The following is an 18,070-nucleotide window of genomic DNA, read 5'->3' as shown; positions in this document are numbered from 1 at the left end:
TTGTTCGATTTTACCCTGAGTGTTTTTCTTCTACATGGGAAAGAATTCATGACAGCTTCTTCATAGCTACACTGGAAAAAGAAGTAAAACTTTTTGAATTTGTTTTTTAGCTTAATAATTTATTACTGACTTTGATCAACTTTGGTAGCATACAGTAAATTTAATTTAGAAACTAATTTTAAAATGCAATATAAGTTGTTTGAAGTTTTTTAATTAAACTGTAAGAACTAAAGTTTTAAGTTGCCTATAGTATCTAAATATATTTGTCTAGAATGCTTAGATTAAGTTTTGTCAATTAAAACTTAAAATATGTATTTTGAAAGCTATTTATATAAAGAACAAAAGTTTTCTTTTAGTTTTTCAATTAAGTTTGTATACAAACAGTTGCAGTTTTTTATGCAATTTTAGACATTATAGTATCAGTATAGTATAGTAATATATACATATTTAAGGGTCTAGCTGGGTTAAACATCTTTTTTACATACATTAATATTGGTTCTTAAATAAAATTTTTAAGTAATAACCATAAGTGAGTTTTTACAGAAAATTAAGATTTAATTAAATTTTGAGTTGTGTTTATTTTTGGAAAAATTTTCCAATACAAACCTATGTACTAAATTATTTTATTAACAAATTTTCTTGATTAAAAATAAAATCAAAAATTTTTCTTTACTTAATTTTTGAGTAAGAGACTTGTTTTTAGGGAGTATTTTTAAAGCAATAAAAAAATCATTTATTTAAAATCTATAATCACACTAAAAGAATAAATAGTATAATTTTTGTATATATCTAAAGAATAAAATTTTCAGTTAAAGTTAATAAAAATCCTATTCGGACTTTTCTAAATTTGATTAAGATTGGAGTGAAAGAGTTTTAAAAAGACTGCTCTTAAATTGTAGGTTGAGGTAGATTTTAATAAAATAGTTTTATATCACCCTTTTAGTTTACACTAGAGCTGCGAGAATGCTGACGTTGATATTCCAAACATTTGTTTGTTTTATATTGCGTGTCTTTTAACTGATTGAAATCTGGTAACTATGTTTTGCACTTTTAATAAGGAACCTGTGAAACTCTCAAATTTCGATGATTTATATCTCAAAAGGTACTTTAAGTTAAAAAGCTGTTTGAAAGTAACACCTAGCTCAGTTTTTAATGTAAAAAAATAAGACCAATTAAACAGTGATTAATCCCTCTGCCCTAAGCTTATTGTTTCTCAAAATGTTATTTGTGCACAGGTAATGTGCATATAATTTATTTTGTTTTGTAATAGAACTTTTGATGAGTGCTTGAAATGTTTTAAAAAGGTATGTAATTATAATTGTAAATTGTTTTTAATAGCCAAATTTTGATTATTGTTACAAGTTTTAATGATAACAAAAATAGAAAAAAAGATAAATTCTAAACCAAGAGGTCTACTAGTAAAAAAGCATCTAATTAATTGCATTATATGTACAGACTTTTTTCTTAAGTAATTTACTGTGCACAGCATTTTACAGTTATAAAAGCTTCTAGTTTGACTTAAATATTTTAAGTTGCACATAAGTCGTTTTCTTATGAATCTTTCATGACCGCTTAAAGCAATTTAAGTTAAAATCATATTTTAAAAACAATTAATCTTTGGAAAGTCTAAATTTTAAAAGATGTCCAGTACAAGAAATGTTCCCGACCACAAAATAATCGAAGGATCATTGTTGGGGATTCACCAGCTGCTGTTTTCCTTTGTGACATCACATGATGATTGTGAGGTGGACTCGAAAGAGTTAGGGAGGTGCAAGCGAATATACAAGTTTACAAGGGCAAGCATGCAGGTTTCCGAGAACTTCAACAGATATCTTGTCCCGCAAGGTTTGATGGATGATAAAAATTTTTGTTTAGAATTACAAAACTTTTAAAGTGTAAACAATAATAAAGTTTATTAGAACCTACATAAAAACTTAATAACCTACAACTGTATATATATAACCTACACTATATTGATAAACACGATTAAAAATGTTTATAATATCCAATATTATTAGTTCTTGATATTTTAGAATGTGAAAAAAATTTAAGTTATATCTTCTGTTTTAGTGTTTTTATTTTCTCAGTTTATATATTGAAAAGTAAGCACTTACACAATTTTTTTTTAACACTTTTAATTCAATCATATTAAAAAAACCTTGTCTTGAATTTAACAACTTATTTCTATATAATTTTTTTTTTATTCACTTAAAACTGAACTTAATTTTGTTTCAGCCGGTTTGAAAATATTCAAGGACCACGCGAGTAAGTTTGGAAGGCTGCTTCTGTCCAACTACAAATCAACGTACAGCATTTTGGTCGACTGCTCTCGACACAACAACATAAAAGTGAAGCATCTCGGCTGGCAGGCCATACAAACCTTCCTTTCCATTGTACGTTTGATTATAGTTTGATAAATTTCTGGAGATCTATTGGGTTTTGAACATGTTTTTAATATTAAAATGACTTGATCTGTTTTCATATCAGTTGTCTAGTTTTCGTAACTCTAAATGCTTTGTTTCTATTTCGATTTTTATGAAAAGTAATGAAACCAGATTTTAAATCATTCATTTTTTCAACTTTTTTGTTTAACATTTAGGTTTCCTTTCACTTATTAATCAGTGTTTAAAACAAAGTAAAAACAAATTATGGATACTTGTTTATAATTTATTTTTTGTTAAGTTCCAACCAATACATTTTTTTACAAAATAATCAAAAAGTTTGTAGTTTTTTGAGTATTAGTGTTATTTGAACTTTATAAAGTTGTTCAAACAAAATAAGTTATAACAATAGTACACTTTTTCAGATTAGTAAGACTATAAGCGATGATGACCGAACCGAAGAAAACAGACAACTTTTTGTTGTTAGTTTTTTTATTATTTGATTTACACAAAAAAAAACATCAAGATCATGTTTAGTTTCATTAAAAAAAAAGTCACTTAACTAACTCAATTTACATATATATAAGATTAAATACAATCTTTTTTGTCTTTATGAAACGTATGTTATGGAGTTTTTCGAATCGAATTTTCCTAGTAAATTTTTTAAAAGCCCTTTTAGTGGGCTCAATAGAAAGTGATTTAGTTTAAATAATCACTTTTTTCTATGCATATATATACTTTTCATTAGTTTTTGAGCGGTGAGTTCAAACAAATGTTGGAAAGTTCAGTGACGGGCAGCAAGAGCGAGGCGATCGCCATCCAGGGGTACGGGTATCTTGCCGGTCCGTGCAAAGTGTACATGGACAGCCGAGAAATAGTTGACGTCTTCAGAAACATGGTCAGAAGATGCGAGAGCATTTTCTCGAGGTGATTTTGTAACTAATTTGGTGTTTAATACTTATAAGTTTACTAACAATCTTAAGCAGATATCATAAAAAACACTTTTTTTTTTGCGCTTATATTTAACCTTAAAAATGGTTATATATCTGTTAGTAAAAAATAAATAAATAAAAATGATCATTATTAATCTATAGATTACACATGTAGCTAAATTATTAGTTATACAAAAGTGTGCTTGAAAAAACAGGGGTATTCACTTTCAAAGTAAAATAAAATCTATTATTTGTATTGATGTATAAGTTAAGTTACTCTGCGAATAAACTTTAAGATTATTTTATTTTAGTGTTAGGTTAGACGTTAAGTTTTCAAATTGAGAAACGTTTATTAATTTTTTATCTTACCTTTACATTATTTTCAACAAACAAAAAATGTTTTACTTTCAACTAGTTCACTACTTTTAAGTTCAATCTACGTTAGGTTTGGTAAAAACAGTATTCACTTATTTGTGATTGTATAGTTTGAAAGCAAACATTCCTTCGGTGCTTAATTCTAACCAATTATTATTCTACGTTATGTTTTCTATTTTGATTACTATGTGTAAACTATGTATAAATTAGACAATAAACTATTAACCTACTAAACACGCACTGAAACTATGAACTGTTTTAGTTTTTTTTTTTCACCTTTTAATCTTTTGTAAACGAACGAATATGAACAGAGAACACAATGGAAATGGATATTACGATGGAATCCACCAAATTCCAAGTTTTATCAGCTCTATTGCTAATATTTCTGTGCAAATGGAAAACATAGGTAAGTAGCCAATATCAAAAACATAGTTATTTTTAACATAGTTACAACTTACTTGTAGTAGATAGAACACTTAGAGTGATTAATTTTTTGCATTTACTTGTATGATTTTTATAACTTAAGTAATTATTTAAACGTATAAAACATATTTTATAACTGTATCCAAGTTGTTACAATACAAACTTTAGATAACAAGGCTACAATGTAATAACTTCATGTTAAGCATTCAATAATATAAATGACTTTGTAAATAGTTTTAGAACCATAATAAAACAGTGTACAACTCTTTAAAATGTGCTTATACGTTATCAACATTTAGCCTTGAGTAGTAAAACAAATATATCCGCTAGACAACGCTGTTTCGCATAACAACCTGATCTCGTTGGAGCAGCTGTGTGTGAGGGCGGTGGAATTCTACCCGCGGTTGCCGAACCATTATGCAAATGAGATGGGTAATTCCCTGATTCGGCTGGCCGCTTCCTTTCACCGCAGAGTGGAAAGAATGGCTGAGTTCACGCATTGTGTTGGTTGGTCGTTGAAAGTTTTAATTTTTGATTGTACACAGTTAATAATGTTTATTAACATAATAATTAATGATAGTAGTTACAAATTTAATATTTAACATATTTTATTGCTTCCAATCTGTTCAGAATATTGTTTCGGTTTTTTAATTAAAATACAATTGTTAATTTTTATTTTATTCTATTGAAACTTAATTATTTTTTTTTAGATAGCAAACTACACTGACTTTTAAAATTAATATATAAGTTTAAGTTTTGAAATATTATCAAAAAATAAAATAAAAACTTTTTTAAACAGAGTTTAAACACTTTTCGTAACTGTTTTTCAGTCAGCCAAAGTCTGATGCGCACTTGTTCCCGCAAAATAACCGCTTCGTCGACGACACCTACCGACGGAAGTGATGAAGTGAAAGAGTCCGTTTTGGAAGATTCGCGCACAATCACCCACATGAGCTACGTGCCACTGTGGAAGACTCTGCTGGGCGTCGTGAGTGTGAGTTTCGAGTAGTAAGGTTGCCACTAGGTGCTTATGCTTTGAGTTACATTTTAAATTTTGTTAATGATTATTGAAAAATTTAACGTTTTTTTCAATAAGGTATATATTTATGTTTTCGTAGCATTGAAAAATTGTACACGGCTGCCACAAGGTCAGGAAAAGTCAGGAAATTTGACAAAAAAAGTTAGATATTGTCAGTTTAAATTTAAAAAGCTCCTTATTATCCACAGCCTTGAAATGGTAAAAACAATTAAAAGTTATTTTTCCAGACTAAAATTGCAATTTTTTTCTCTAAATTTACAAAATTACTTTATTACCAATGCCTTCATCAGGTATAAATTAGTAAAATATCTTTGAAAAAATGCAAAATCTTTCTATTAGCATATTAAACAACTACCCTACTTGAACAAGTATGTTTTGTATGCTTTTTAGTATTGATGATCTGTGGCAAGGACACTTCCATAGTAAACTGTGATATATACACAAAAATTTATCTTATTGAATTTTAGAATCAAAGTCTTTTTTGATTAAGTAAATAATTAAGCACTGAGTTTAGTATTTTATGTAACAAGTTTATGTGTACTATACCTCTTAATAATTTTTTTAAGTTGTTTAAACTTGAATAATAAGTTATAAGAGAGGTATATTAAGGCCATAGGGGGGGTCCAACATTTTTTTTTACTAAAATTAACTTTGGCTTTTATATGAAAGCTTAAAGTACAAACTATAAGCCAGTTTTTATAGAATTCAAAAATATCATTTAACTTTTGAGATATTTAATTTTTTGTAAAATTTTTCCAATATAAACGTATGGACCGCAAATTTTTTGGGGTCAATTTTCTCGGAAATTTAAAATTCACTAAAAACCTATCTCCTCCTTAATTTTTTGACCTAGAGACTTCAAATTTTCAGGAAATGTTCCTTTTAATATTTTGTAGAATCTGAATGTTGGAATTTTTGAAATTTTGAAAAATAAAAATTTTATCCAAAAAAAACTAAAAGAAAGGGTAGTTTTTTGACAATAATTTTTTTTTTACTTAAAATTAAAAAAATTCCTACAATAGATCTCTTTAAAGTTTAATGATACACATTCTGTAAAAATTTGAGAAAGATTACTCAAAAAATGAAGGAGGAGATAGATTTTTAGTGAAATAGTCTTTTTTCGCATTTTTAGTTTTTGCCTTCCATAAGGAACCTATTGAACGCCCTTTCTTTGATCGCTTATATCTCAAAAGTTACTTTGAGTTTTTTTAAGCGGTTAAAAGTGTCTGATAGCTCAGATTAAATTCTACAAAATAAGATCAAGTTGTAAAAAACAAAGTGGACCCCCCCCCCCCCTATGGCCTTAAATGATAATTTAACTTATTTGTAATTTTTTATAGAATGACTAAAGATTTTTAAATAAATAAGAGTAGATTTATTTTTACAAATTTTATACAAAATGATAAGAGGAAATATTTTATATAACAGATATATAGATTACTTTTTTATGTATTGTTTTACAGTTACTTAAATATATTCGTTTCTAATTGATTTTTGATTTAAGAATGTTTTATTAAATGGTTAAGGTAGTATTTAAAACTAAGTCAACATTTTATTATTACATTTATATATATATATATATTACCTTTTACAACTTTTATGCTAAGACTGACTATATTTTGCTGATAGAGCTATTTATTGAAAATACATCAATCATACTCAGATGGTTCAAGTGATGTAATGGAAGTTAGATGATTGAACTTGGCAAAAAAAAAAGTTGTTATAACCTGTATAAAAATAAGATTGAAAACTTTAGATATTTAAGTGTTTGATTATGTATTTTAGAATAAGTTTAAATTAAGAGTTTGATTTAGAAAAGTCAGAAAAAGTCAGGAAATTTTTCTCAGCTTGATCTGTGGCAACCTTGATTGTAGCTTATGTGATAAAATACGTTTGAATATAAACTGATAAGGTTCTAGTAGTTCAAGTTTTTTAACAGTTTTTTAAGCTTAAAAACATTTTTTAGTTCACCTACAAAAGCAAAAGCATTTGCCTCTGCAGTGAAAAACGCAACATTGCATCAAGTGCATTTGCAAATTCGTTCATTAAATCTATCTTGATGATCGTAAAAAAGCTGAATTTCAATACTGTTCTGGTTAGTATTTTTTGTTTGTTCTATGTATTGACTTCATTTGTTGAACTGATTTATAGTTTATTAAAATTTAGGTTAATGAAGTGTTTGGATTTTATATATTTTTTATATAACTTAATAAAAAATTCGGCTGATAACTATCAAAGTATAAAACAGATTACCCTCTAGTTGGTTTTTGATTTTTTAAATTTAATTTTACTTGAAGTATTTCCGTGAAAGTTTTGTTAGTAATAGTAACCAAGCACAACTTGCAATCAAGAACGACGAGGAGTCGGTCGACGGAGTGTCGAATCCGGGACTCACCCGAAACATGCGGGCTGAAAACCAGCAGGACTTCCGAACCTTCGTCAACCTGGTGCGCGTGGTCACCGCCGTGATGACGTCGTCTCGAAAAGTCAACGAGCTGTTTCTGCGTCACGTTGATGACGTTGTCGTCAGAGTCGTGGAGTTGTCGCTCAAGTTAGTTTGACAGCGCGTGTTTATGAAATTGGTTTGAAGAAATAATGTTTTATACTTCAATTGCTAGTTTGACTTTTTTTTTTAATTATCAAAAAAGAGTAATAAATTTTTTATACTTGTAAAATTTGTGCATCTAAAAATTAGTTATAATTTTTTTTAAATGTTTGAAAAGAATAGAAAAAGTGTTATTTTAGTTTATATGTCCAGGTGTGCTTTTTATCCAGGCTTTAACTTTTTCGCGTGTCCAATATTATTTAGTTAGTAATCTTTTCCTATACTCAAGTTCTTCAAAATTTTAATTTCACCTTCGTTTTTGAACTTTAAACAGTCTTATACCTTATTAAAATAACTTTTAAACTCTAATCTTAAGCCTTAATTTATTATCCTAAACTTTTATCTATGAGTACTAATTGAAACCTCTTTACCCTTTTTATATATTTAAAACCTAGCTCTTGCCATATTGATTTTATATATTAGCCAATATTACTTAAAACACTAGCCTTTGATCTGTTGTACTAAGTTTAATCGTTAACCCTTAAACCAGGGTTTCCCAATTTTTTTTCAAAAGGCCCCTTTAAAGAAATAAAAATAGGTATGGCCCCCTCCAACAAGAATACTCAAACAACTACCATTAAAAACACCTAGGACTTTTTTTTTGCTCCTCATCATCAACTCCGGAACATCTAGTGTAAGTTTCAAACTATGACCTCATGGCCCAAGGGGGTCATTTGGCACTTTGGGAAACCCTGCTTTAAACCATCGTCCCTTTAACTTATTCTAAAATTTTACCTTGTAAAAAAATGATGATTCGTAGAAGATTAATAATTCAATCATGCTTACTAACGCCAATGTAAATCTAACTTTTTTAGATAAACATTTGTTTGTTATTATTTAACTTTTTTATTGTAAAAAATGCATTTAAAATTGGTTTACAGTATTTTTCAATGTTGTTATACTATTTAAGATATCTTTTTACTAAAATACAAAAACTATATACTAAAAATTGGTAGGTGTCAAAAGTGCACGAAGGGACACTTTTGCACGACGCCTTTTTTTTTGCACGAGAGGTCACTTTTGCACGAAGACACTTTTAAACAAGTTGATATTTTTTTATTTATATTTATTAATTTATTCTTTCTTAATTTTTTTTTACCATCACTGTTACCCCTAACCCTTTTTCTTGGTCGGTAACTTTTTTTTCTTCTTATTAATTTTTATTTTTCTTCTTTTTTTTTCTATCACTGTTACCCCAAACCCTTACCCTTGGTCGGTCTTTCGTTTTTTTTATTTTTTTTTTGCTTTTTATTTATCTATTATTTATTTTTACTATTACTATTACCCCTAACGTACCTTGGTCGGTAATTTTTATTTATTATTTTTTTTTTAAACTTTTTTTATTTATCTTAACATTTTTTTACCATCACTGCTACTCGTCCTTACCCTTGTCATTTTTATTTATTTATTAATTTTAATTTTATTTCGTTATTTTTTTTAGTTAATTTTATTGTCACTCCTGTAAAATTTACCCTTTGTAAAAAATTTCTTCGTGCAAAATTGTCTTCGTGCGTGTTTGACCCGTCTCAACTAAATATAGTTAAAAAAACTTGTTCTTTAAAAACCTGGGAGAACATTTTTCAAATAACTTTTGGCGACCCTGTCATCTTTTTTCTTACCAATTACAACGTGTAATTTTTACAACAGACACCCGTTTGTCAGCGGCTTCTACACCTTACTGCGCGTTTTTCTCCGCATCGCTGTTGACTCAGGTTGCTTTGAAGGTGAAAAACACAGCAGGTTGAAATGCACGACAGGATTACTAAAATACTTACAAAAAGTAAGACTGGTTATTACTTTTAAAAATCCTAGATAATTTGTTTACTACCTTGTAAATAGTGAAAATATATTTTTGAAGAATTAAAAAGTTAAAAGTCCCATACAATAATAAGTGTTAAAAAATTTTATGTTTCGATTCAAGTTTTGTTTTTAGATTTACACACGCTTCAGTTTTAATTATACTTTTACCTGTATTAATTGTAACAGTAATTGAATGTTGTTGTAAGACACTCAGTTTGTTATTCGTCAAACATTATTATAAAAAAAACAATTTTGAGATACTTTTTTACCAGTAATGTAACACCCAAAACTAAACTGACTTTGTAAAAAGCTCATAACATTTTTATAAACTGAAGAATTGCAACTGAATATTTTAAAACGTTTTTTTTTTGGTTGTTATCTCTGATAACTTAGGCAGTATATTTTGTAGAACTGTATAAAAGGATTTTTTTTAGATAGTTACTGTTGCGTCGCAATTCAAAGAAGAGCTTTTGCTTTCTGCATTGAACTTGTTTTTTCAGTTGCCAACTTGCGTGGCAAAGCACCTGATGAAGGACCTGATTCCATTCGTTCAAGTTAGTTGACACATTGTCGAAGCTAGTAATTTAAAAGTTTTGTTTGAAAAAATGTTTGACTAAGCTTTATAATGCTTTCAGAGTTTAATGCGTTCAGGTATAAATAAAATGATAACACGTTCAGTTATTGGTACTACCGAGGTATCACTGCTGAGCAGCTCTTCAGGTAAAATAATAAAACGACAATCTAAAGCACTTTATCTTGTTTTCTTTGAGAATATAGCCAATAAACGTTTGTTCTGAATGCATTATAATTTTTGTGTTCGCTCACGTCTGTCCGAGCACTTTACTATTATCTAGCTAGAGACTTATACAGTCTCTCATAGTTGAGGTATTAACACTTACTTTTCCAGATCTTTAGCATTCTACCTGATGCTCCAGATTGTTTTATATATTTTACAATGTGTTTAAACAGCGAGCATGCCAGGACAGCAGCAGCCTCCCTTCGTTGGCGTCCAACCTGCTGGATGCTCTGGAAAGGTGGGAGGTTTGCTTGCAGGGCGAAACGCTGCAGACGCTGCTGCCATCCCTGCGTCATCTGCTTTCCTACAACAAAGGTTTTTTTTTGTATTTTACGTTTTTGCAATGTATAAATCATTTTACAACGAAATTTGAGTTTAATGTTTTAGGTTGAAGTGAAAAAAAAATAAATTTTTAGATCTCTAAATAAAAACTCTGTGTTGACTTTAAACCAAAAAGTTACATAAGTCACTACAATAAATGAATCATGCAAAATGTGTTATTACTTGTTTAAAATGTAAAGTACAAATATTTATTATAACTTTAAATATAAAAACAGTCCAGACGAATTACGAGCAGTCTAGTGACAAAAAAAGCAGAAAAATGAGATTTTTCGACGAAAAGTTGGATGCAAAGTGGACTAAAGTATGTATTGATACAAGTTTTAAAAAGTTTTAGTACACTTTATGCAATGAGTAATAAAAACAGTTTTTATGTTTTACTTGTTAATTTCGTTTATTTACCTTAAATTATTTTTCTTAAATCAATCAGTTTAGGTATAGAAACTTAAGAACAGTTTGTATTTATTTTGATTTCTGTTGAGAAAAAAATCTTCCTTATTTTTAATCATGCACACAGATAAGGTCACGGGTGGTCAAGATGCTGGGGCACGTGGGAGTTGCCACCAGCAACCTGGTCGACAGTTCGCGCCCCGTTGCTTTGTGGGACTGCGACGCTTCTATCGAGTACGAGCTTCCTCTGAGAGACATGAAACCCGTGCTTCGGCTCGGTCAGTTTATATATATGTTGTTTTTGGTCTAAAAATTGTATACTGATGTTCACTTTGTTACTTAGATGCCATTCATACTTATTTCAATTTTATATTATTTATATGGTTATAAAATTTTTAAAACTAAAGGTTTTAGTATAAACATTTGCAATTTAGCAGGCTCAAAGACTTGGTTCTCAGACAAAACTAAAACCATTGTAATCAATTAGTCAAACAGTGCAGCTTGAAGCACTATTAATATTTTTATTTTATCTGAACAAGAAAATTCGGTCTGAACAGAAAAGTTTTTGCCGCGAATAATCGAGGTCGCCTGCAAGTCGAATAATCGAAAGAGCAAGTTATCGGCGTGCGAGCTCCTCCACTCGACAACTCTTTTCATGATCGGCAGCAGCGCCCAGCAGAGCAAAACCTGCAGGTTCTCTCGCATTTACGCGCACATTTTTCCCGCCATTTTGCAACTGGCCTCTGACGTAGACACTGTAAGTTTGAAATTTCATATAATAAATATCATGGTTTTTTTCTGCGTTTTGTATAATTAATTACATGCCAATTCAAATTTCTTTTTTCATTAAAGTGTTCATATCAAATAATTTTGAGCTGTTAAAAATAAACTAGTATACTTTTATCTTTTTCATATTTATTAAGCAAGCTAAGTTTCGCTTAAAGAGCTTGTCCGTGCATTAAATAAAAAATCTTATTTAAATAGTATGATAAAATTAGGAAAGATTACGGAAGTAAAAATGAAAATAAAGATTTTGTAACTCAGAACTTTTATAATTAGAATTGCAGCCACTTAACTTTGTAACTAAACCATATCGCACAGAATAGATTTTTGCAATAAGTCATCAAAATTTAAAATTACTTTTTTATGTTAACCTCAGACGTGCCAGCAAATGTTCCGACCTCTGATGTACCAAATAGTCCACTGGTTCACCAAAAATAGAACTTACGAGAATCCTGACACTGCGGCCTTGCTCAACTCTATAATGGTGAGATTAAATGGTTTAATATTATTTCAGGAAAAGTCAAGTTTAATCGAGTAGCAGTTGTTAAATATTAGGTGATTGAATTTTCTTATATTTTTGTAATTATCGTTTCAATTCATGAACTCAGTTTCAATTGCTTTTGTTTATTATGATTAGGTATAGTAGTAAGAAATAATTATAAGCTTGAAATTTCTTTTATTACTTCAAACAGGTTCAAATTCAGCCTTCTTAAAACGACTTACTGCTAAAACAATTCTTTATTTTGTTTCAATTAATTTTTCATCAAATTCAGGACGGAATAGTGGACGAGAGAAGCGCGGTGATGCGTGACTTGTGCGCCGACCTCACCAAGGAGTTTCTCCATTGGTCGATCAAGCAGAGCGCGCCACCCAGTGGTGCGGTGAGGAGAAACGGCAAGAGCTTGTTGAAGCGTGTCGTCAACTTGTGCCACCAAGTGGCAAGGTGCAAGCGACTCGGGGCGTGCCTCGCCTTCAACAGCATCTATAAAATTTTCAGGTAAAAATAGTTCTGGGTATTAAAGTGGACAGCAGTTTTCGTTTGATGTTTTTTTAGAGTTAATTTTAGTTCATGGTAGTTTGTAAAGTAAGGAAAATGTTTCGGTATTTTTTAAATTAAAGAAACGGCTTCGGTTTGTTCATTTTTCGAAGGTTATAACCGAATTAGATTTACTTTCATTTCATTTCGTACTGTCGTGTAAAAATTTTTTCACTATATTTTAGATAAATATTAGAGTATTACCTGACTACTGTTTAAAACAAAAAAATATATAGAGAAACTGAAGTTCTAGTAGATGAGTTTGCAATCGAATTGATGGTGGCTTTTCTACACAACTTGTCTTTATCGCAAACTTGTGCAGAGCAGTTTGACGAAAGTTCCTCATTCTCATTTGTTTCCACCTCTTGCAATCAGGTTGCAATGAAAAGTTGCTACTTATTTCTCATAAACCCTAATAGTAAACAAATAAAAACGTTTTTGAAATATGTACTTTAGTAATATAAACGTAAAATCATGCTATTCAACATAAGCAAGTTTTTACACAGATAGATAAAAGAAACACCGAGTTTTAAATTATTATACACGAAAAGTTGAAGTCGACTAAATAAGATGTGCATCAAAGTTATGCTCTAGTCAAAAATACTCAAATAAATAAATGTTTTTTATAACTTAGATGTTGAAAAAAAACTTACGTTTTACTTCAATAAAATTTTAAGGCCATAGAACATTTGGAACGAATTATTTGCGTCAAGCACAAACTGCTCATGTCAGCATCTGATGCAAGAAGGGTACCGAAGGGATTCCAGGCTGCCCCGAGCTTGTTGACCTTGTGCGAGTGGCTGTTCCGACAAACGTCCAGTCTTCATCCTGGTATGATGTTTAGTAGTATTCAAGTTGCAACGAACATAAAGATATATTACAAAAACGAAAATACTCACACATGAAAAAATCATGCCAACAATTTTTTTAAAGTGATTTACAAACTTCACGACATTAGCATTTAAAAAAGTTATATTTTAAGTTGTAATTAAACTAGTTTTGAAAGTAAATACGATAAAGTTTAAGTTCTATTAAGCTTTGTGTAGTTATAGAATCCAGGATTTAATAAAAAAATTACACATTAAGTAACTTAAATATAAAGTACATTAAAAACTAATTAATGAAACTAAATTGACTTCCATAAATTTTTAGATTAATAAATTAAGCTTTTTTATTTATTTTAGTTAGGTCAATTTATAGTAAACAATAATTTATTTTTTTATAATGTATTAAATTCAAGAGTTTAGCTACTTGTTTTATGCTTACATAAGACCAAAAGCACAAAATAACATACATATTAAAATTGTTTAGAGTAGTTATTATCTATACTTTATTGTTATTAAAATCTCCTTTAACAGACGTACGAAGAAAATGCATGATTTTGTTTACTGAGTTTTCAAAACTGTACACAAGTCCTAAGAAATGGATTGAAGATAAAATACAAGAGACTAATAACAAATACATTATTAATATGTTGGTTTTAGTTTTCAGATAAGTATATTTTACTTTAATAATTTGCCACAAAGTTATATATACTTTGAATTAACATAGATTGCATTAATTTTTTAAATTTAAACTTAAAATTTATCAATTATTTTTTTTTTGCCATATAAAATATAAAGCTATCTGTTTTATGCACTCTATTTTATTTACTTATGTTTTTGTAAAGTTCGCAAAGTTTTTGGTTCAAATTCGCATGCTAAACTAAAATAACGTTTTTCAGTTTTGAGAATAAAGTGAAGAGTTTGATTTCCGATAAATGTTTGTTGTCGTCAAAATACTTGAAAAACGTCTTAGCTTGTATCGAAGGATATTACTGGGTTATACAAGAACATCTAACCTCTCCACTAGTTCTCTTAAATCAGCGTTTGTTGAAAAATTTATAGAATTTAATAAGATGTATCAGATGTTTTTTGTAACAAACCAGACTAGTTTAAAAAGATAATTAAAAAAAGACAACGTTTAAAAATCTTATTTGTTTAATAAGAATCCTGCCTGTTGAGAACAATTGAAGAGCTAATGAGGGAAATGTTAGAGAAGATGAAAGAAGAAAGGCAGTTTTCAACGCTGGCATTTGATGAAATGAAGTTTGTAGAAGAAAAAGTAGCTTTTGTTACCAGAAGTTTGAATTTAGTCACCGCAATTTTGAAGCATCCCGAATCTGATTCTTTTTTGCAGGTCGGTTTGTTATTTTAGTTTATTGTCAATTAGATCACATACTATATTTAGTAATATTAGTATATATAAGTGTCTTTAAACATATTATGTTATGTGGAATTGCATTGCGAAGCTGCGTTTTAACTATTTATTTTGTAAGTTATAAATGATAAAATAGCAATTAAGTAAAATGTTTTAATTACTTTTATGTAAGTGTTTTATTTTAAAACTTAATTTAATAAAACACCACTGTAACAAAATATGATTTGTTATAACTAACTAACTGCTATTGATGTTTTTTTAGAAAACCTTAAAATCAAGTTTTTGGATGGTCACAGCTAAAATGTGTGGAAAGTTGTTGGTATCTCCCTCTACAAACCTCCAATACAATTTCACCGCTAGCCACAAAAGTTTTTCACATCTGAATTTGCTTTTAGTTGACCTCGTTGAATCCGTTATGAATTCTCAAGTAAAAGATGATTTCCTGCGAGCAGTAAAACACTATATAAAGAAAGAAACTAAGCATACAAGGTAAATTAGAATTGATAACAGTTCTTGCTTGTTTTGTTATTGATAATATAAGTAGTAAACTAAATATAAAAAAATGACATGGTACTATTTTGTTCGATCTTAAAGTTGCACAAAAGTTGTCAAAGAAATGTTTTTGCTGGTCACAAAACATTTTTATACGTACAGTGTACGCATAATATTTAAAAAATTGTCAATGAATTGTGTTATGTTTTTTTTTTGATTACTCCTATCAATATTCCATAAAATTAACTTAATAAATTTATTTTAACAAAAAGAATTAAAACCTAACTATGTCAGGTAAAAAATATCCTGGCAAGAAAGTTTTCTTTGATTTACTTATCATAGCTTTTTGAAAAATACTGCATTAAAATGTATCTTTAGATGATGTCTTGTTAATTTTTCAGTAAACTTTAAGTAAAACGCAATTTCATACAGTATACAAATGAAAAATGTTTAGTTAAACATGAAATAACCTTTAAACAGGTTTGTCTAACAAGTTATTCTTTACTTTTTTAGATATCGATTGTTAACAATTTTATTTTTAGATAGTCTTATTTAATTTTCATCTCTAATATGCCTTTAATAGTCGGACTTTAACAGTTGTTGGTTTAAATTGTTAGTGATCTTACATATTTTAGTGTTTTAAACCTTTGAAATTTAAAAAACACAATTAACTTCTTTATTGTTGTTATGACTATTATATCTTACACAATTGCATTTGATATTTAAAAAAGGCTAATATGGTTGTTTAACTGTTTTGTATATCTTGTTGAAATAAGATATTTCACAGAGTTTAGCGTGTTAACAAATAGTTAATATTATTATAAGTCATACTTGATTTAACTCTTAAACTTTAACTGTTATTTTTTAATAAACCTTTCACTGTTTAAAAATATACTAAAACAATTATAAGTTTATAATAATTGTTTTATAGGCTGAAAATCTTTATGATACCTCAACTATAAACTCGAGTTTTACATTTTTACAGCATCACAAGTTTCATACCAAGCTTGATGACGTCATCTTTAAATAACGTAACAATTGAAATGAAGTTGGGAGACTGGTGCTTCGGTCGATGTTGTTTGAGAAACCGCGGGTTAAGCAGCTTGCTGTTTGAAATAAATGAGGTGATTTTAATAGAATCAATAAAAAAATGAAAATTTGTTTATTTTTTTATTTATCTATTATTTTTACAGCATGAGGACTTGAACATACTGCTTGAAATATTTAAACATTTTGATGCTTCAGTTCTTGTTGGGGTTTCTAGTGTGCATCCTTGTATCAATAAGTTGTTGTCTGCTGTTATCACTGAAAGTATGTTAAAGTTTTTTATAGAACAATAATAATATCTTTACAAAAAAATTCTGAATGCAACTACCAATCTTTATTAGTAACAGTTAAATAATTTATCGTAAAAAAACGTCAAAACTTTAAAGTAGTTTTGTTTTATTGTACGACGTTAGTAAAGAGTATTAATTTTTGCAGAAAATTTTTCAACGTTGATAGAAGAAATGAATCATGATAAAGAGAAAAGCCAGAGTTTTATGAATTACTTTGGTGATGAGGTATACGCTTATTTATGCGTTGATTATTTACCAACACAATAGTATTCAGTTATTCTTTAGATTTGTTTACAAATATCGAAAACTCTTGAATGAAAGTATTTAGAATTTTCGTGTTTACAAAATAATATCTTTCAGGTATACGCTCGTTTATGCGAAAGAGACAGTGAACAATCGATCATGTCAATTTTCGAAGAAAACTTCTCAAGTTCCACTTGCTCGATGCTGTGTGGTTTGCTGAAAAATTTGCATAAAAACAAGTCAGATATTAAAAATTGTGTCCATGCAACTATTTATAACTATAGAGTTATTGACTAAAAACTTTCTATTTAGCTATTTGTTGTTTAATGTAAGAAAAATTAATTAAAAAAACAGTTAAGTTATTCTTAAAAAGTCTAAACAAGGTAGCAGTTAAACCACCAGTTTTAATTGGAACAAAAATTTGTTTTACAAAATAATCACACAGGTATACCGATCAGTTGAAGCAAGTGGTTTGTGACGACATATTAAAGTGTTGGAATTCTCTGGTGATGCGTGAACTGTGGGTTGGCAAATGTGAAGACGACAAAATCCAAGCTGTTCATCTGATTAAGTGTATTATCAACATCCATCCCCAAGTTTGCATATAAGATAATTGTAAAAATGTAATTTTTGAAAGTTTATATAAATTTTAATTAGTTTACTTTTAATTAAATGATAAATTTTAAGTTCTAGTTGTATTGTTAGGTAGAAATTTCTTTAAAAATGAAAACATGTTATTTCTATCTGATAAAATTTAAAAATTTCTCAAACAGGTTTGCGATGACAAGTCTCATTTTGCATACGAATGCATGAGCAGTTTTTATACTAAGATGCTCAAAAGTACAAGTTTACCATTATCGTTAAAATTACATGTGAGTTCTTATTTATTGGTAGGTGTCA

General features: G+C 28.8%; 1 protein-coding gene and 1 long non-coding RNA gene across 2 annotated transcripts; both read left to right on the top strand.

The window, feature by feature from the left end:
* Positions 1-17,194, top strand: LOC145833265 (DNA-dependent protein kinase catalytic subunit-like). Its single transcript, XM_082940456.1, has 27 exons — positions 1-83; positions 1,641-1,845; positions 2,236-2,393; positions 2,807-2,863; positions 3,130-3,308; positions 4,000-4,094; positions 4,442-4,618; positions 4,942-5,105; positions 7,117-7,245; positions 7,502-7,701; positions 9,403-9,535; positions 9,990-10,109; positions 10,525-10,666; positions 10,909-10,994; positions 11,208-11,358; positions 11,638-11,837; positions 12,240-12,347; positions 12,637-12,860; positions 13,136-13,274; positions 13,577-13,730; positions 14,258-14,372; positions 14,623-14,765; positions 14,887-15,077; positions 15,361-15,587; positions 16,576-16,714; positions 16,784-16,901; positions 17,073-17,194. The coding sequence occupies exons 2-27, from the start codon at positions 1,641-1,643 to the stop codon at positions 17,192-17,194; spliced, it is 3,876 nt and encodes a 1,291-aa protein (XP_082796582.1). The 5' UTR covers positions 1-83.
* Positions 17,195-17,298: 104 nt separating this feature from the next.
* LOC145835213 (uncharacterized) lies at positions 17,299-17,955 on the top strand. The gene is made up of 3 exons (XR_014369843.1): positions 17,299-17,409; positions 17,616-17,793; positions 17,944-17,955. It is a non-coding gene; the product is annotated as an uncharacterized LOC145835213 (long non-coding RNA).
* Positions 17,956-18,070: the final 115 nt, after the last annotated feature.

Source organism: Thalia democratica, chromosome 4 (genome assembly GCF_965202585.1).
Source record: "Thalia democratica chromosome 4, ktThaDemo2.hap1.1, whole genome shotgun sequence".
In the NCBI taxonomy this organism is placed as follows: Eukaryota; Metazoa; Chordata; class Thaliacea; order Salpida; family Salpidae; genus Thalia; species Thalia democratica.
The sequence above is the reverse complement of the archived record's forward strand: the minus strand, read 5'-3'. Positions and strand labels throughout refer to the sequence as shown.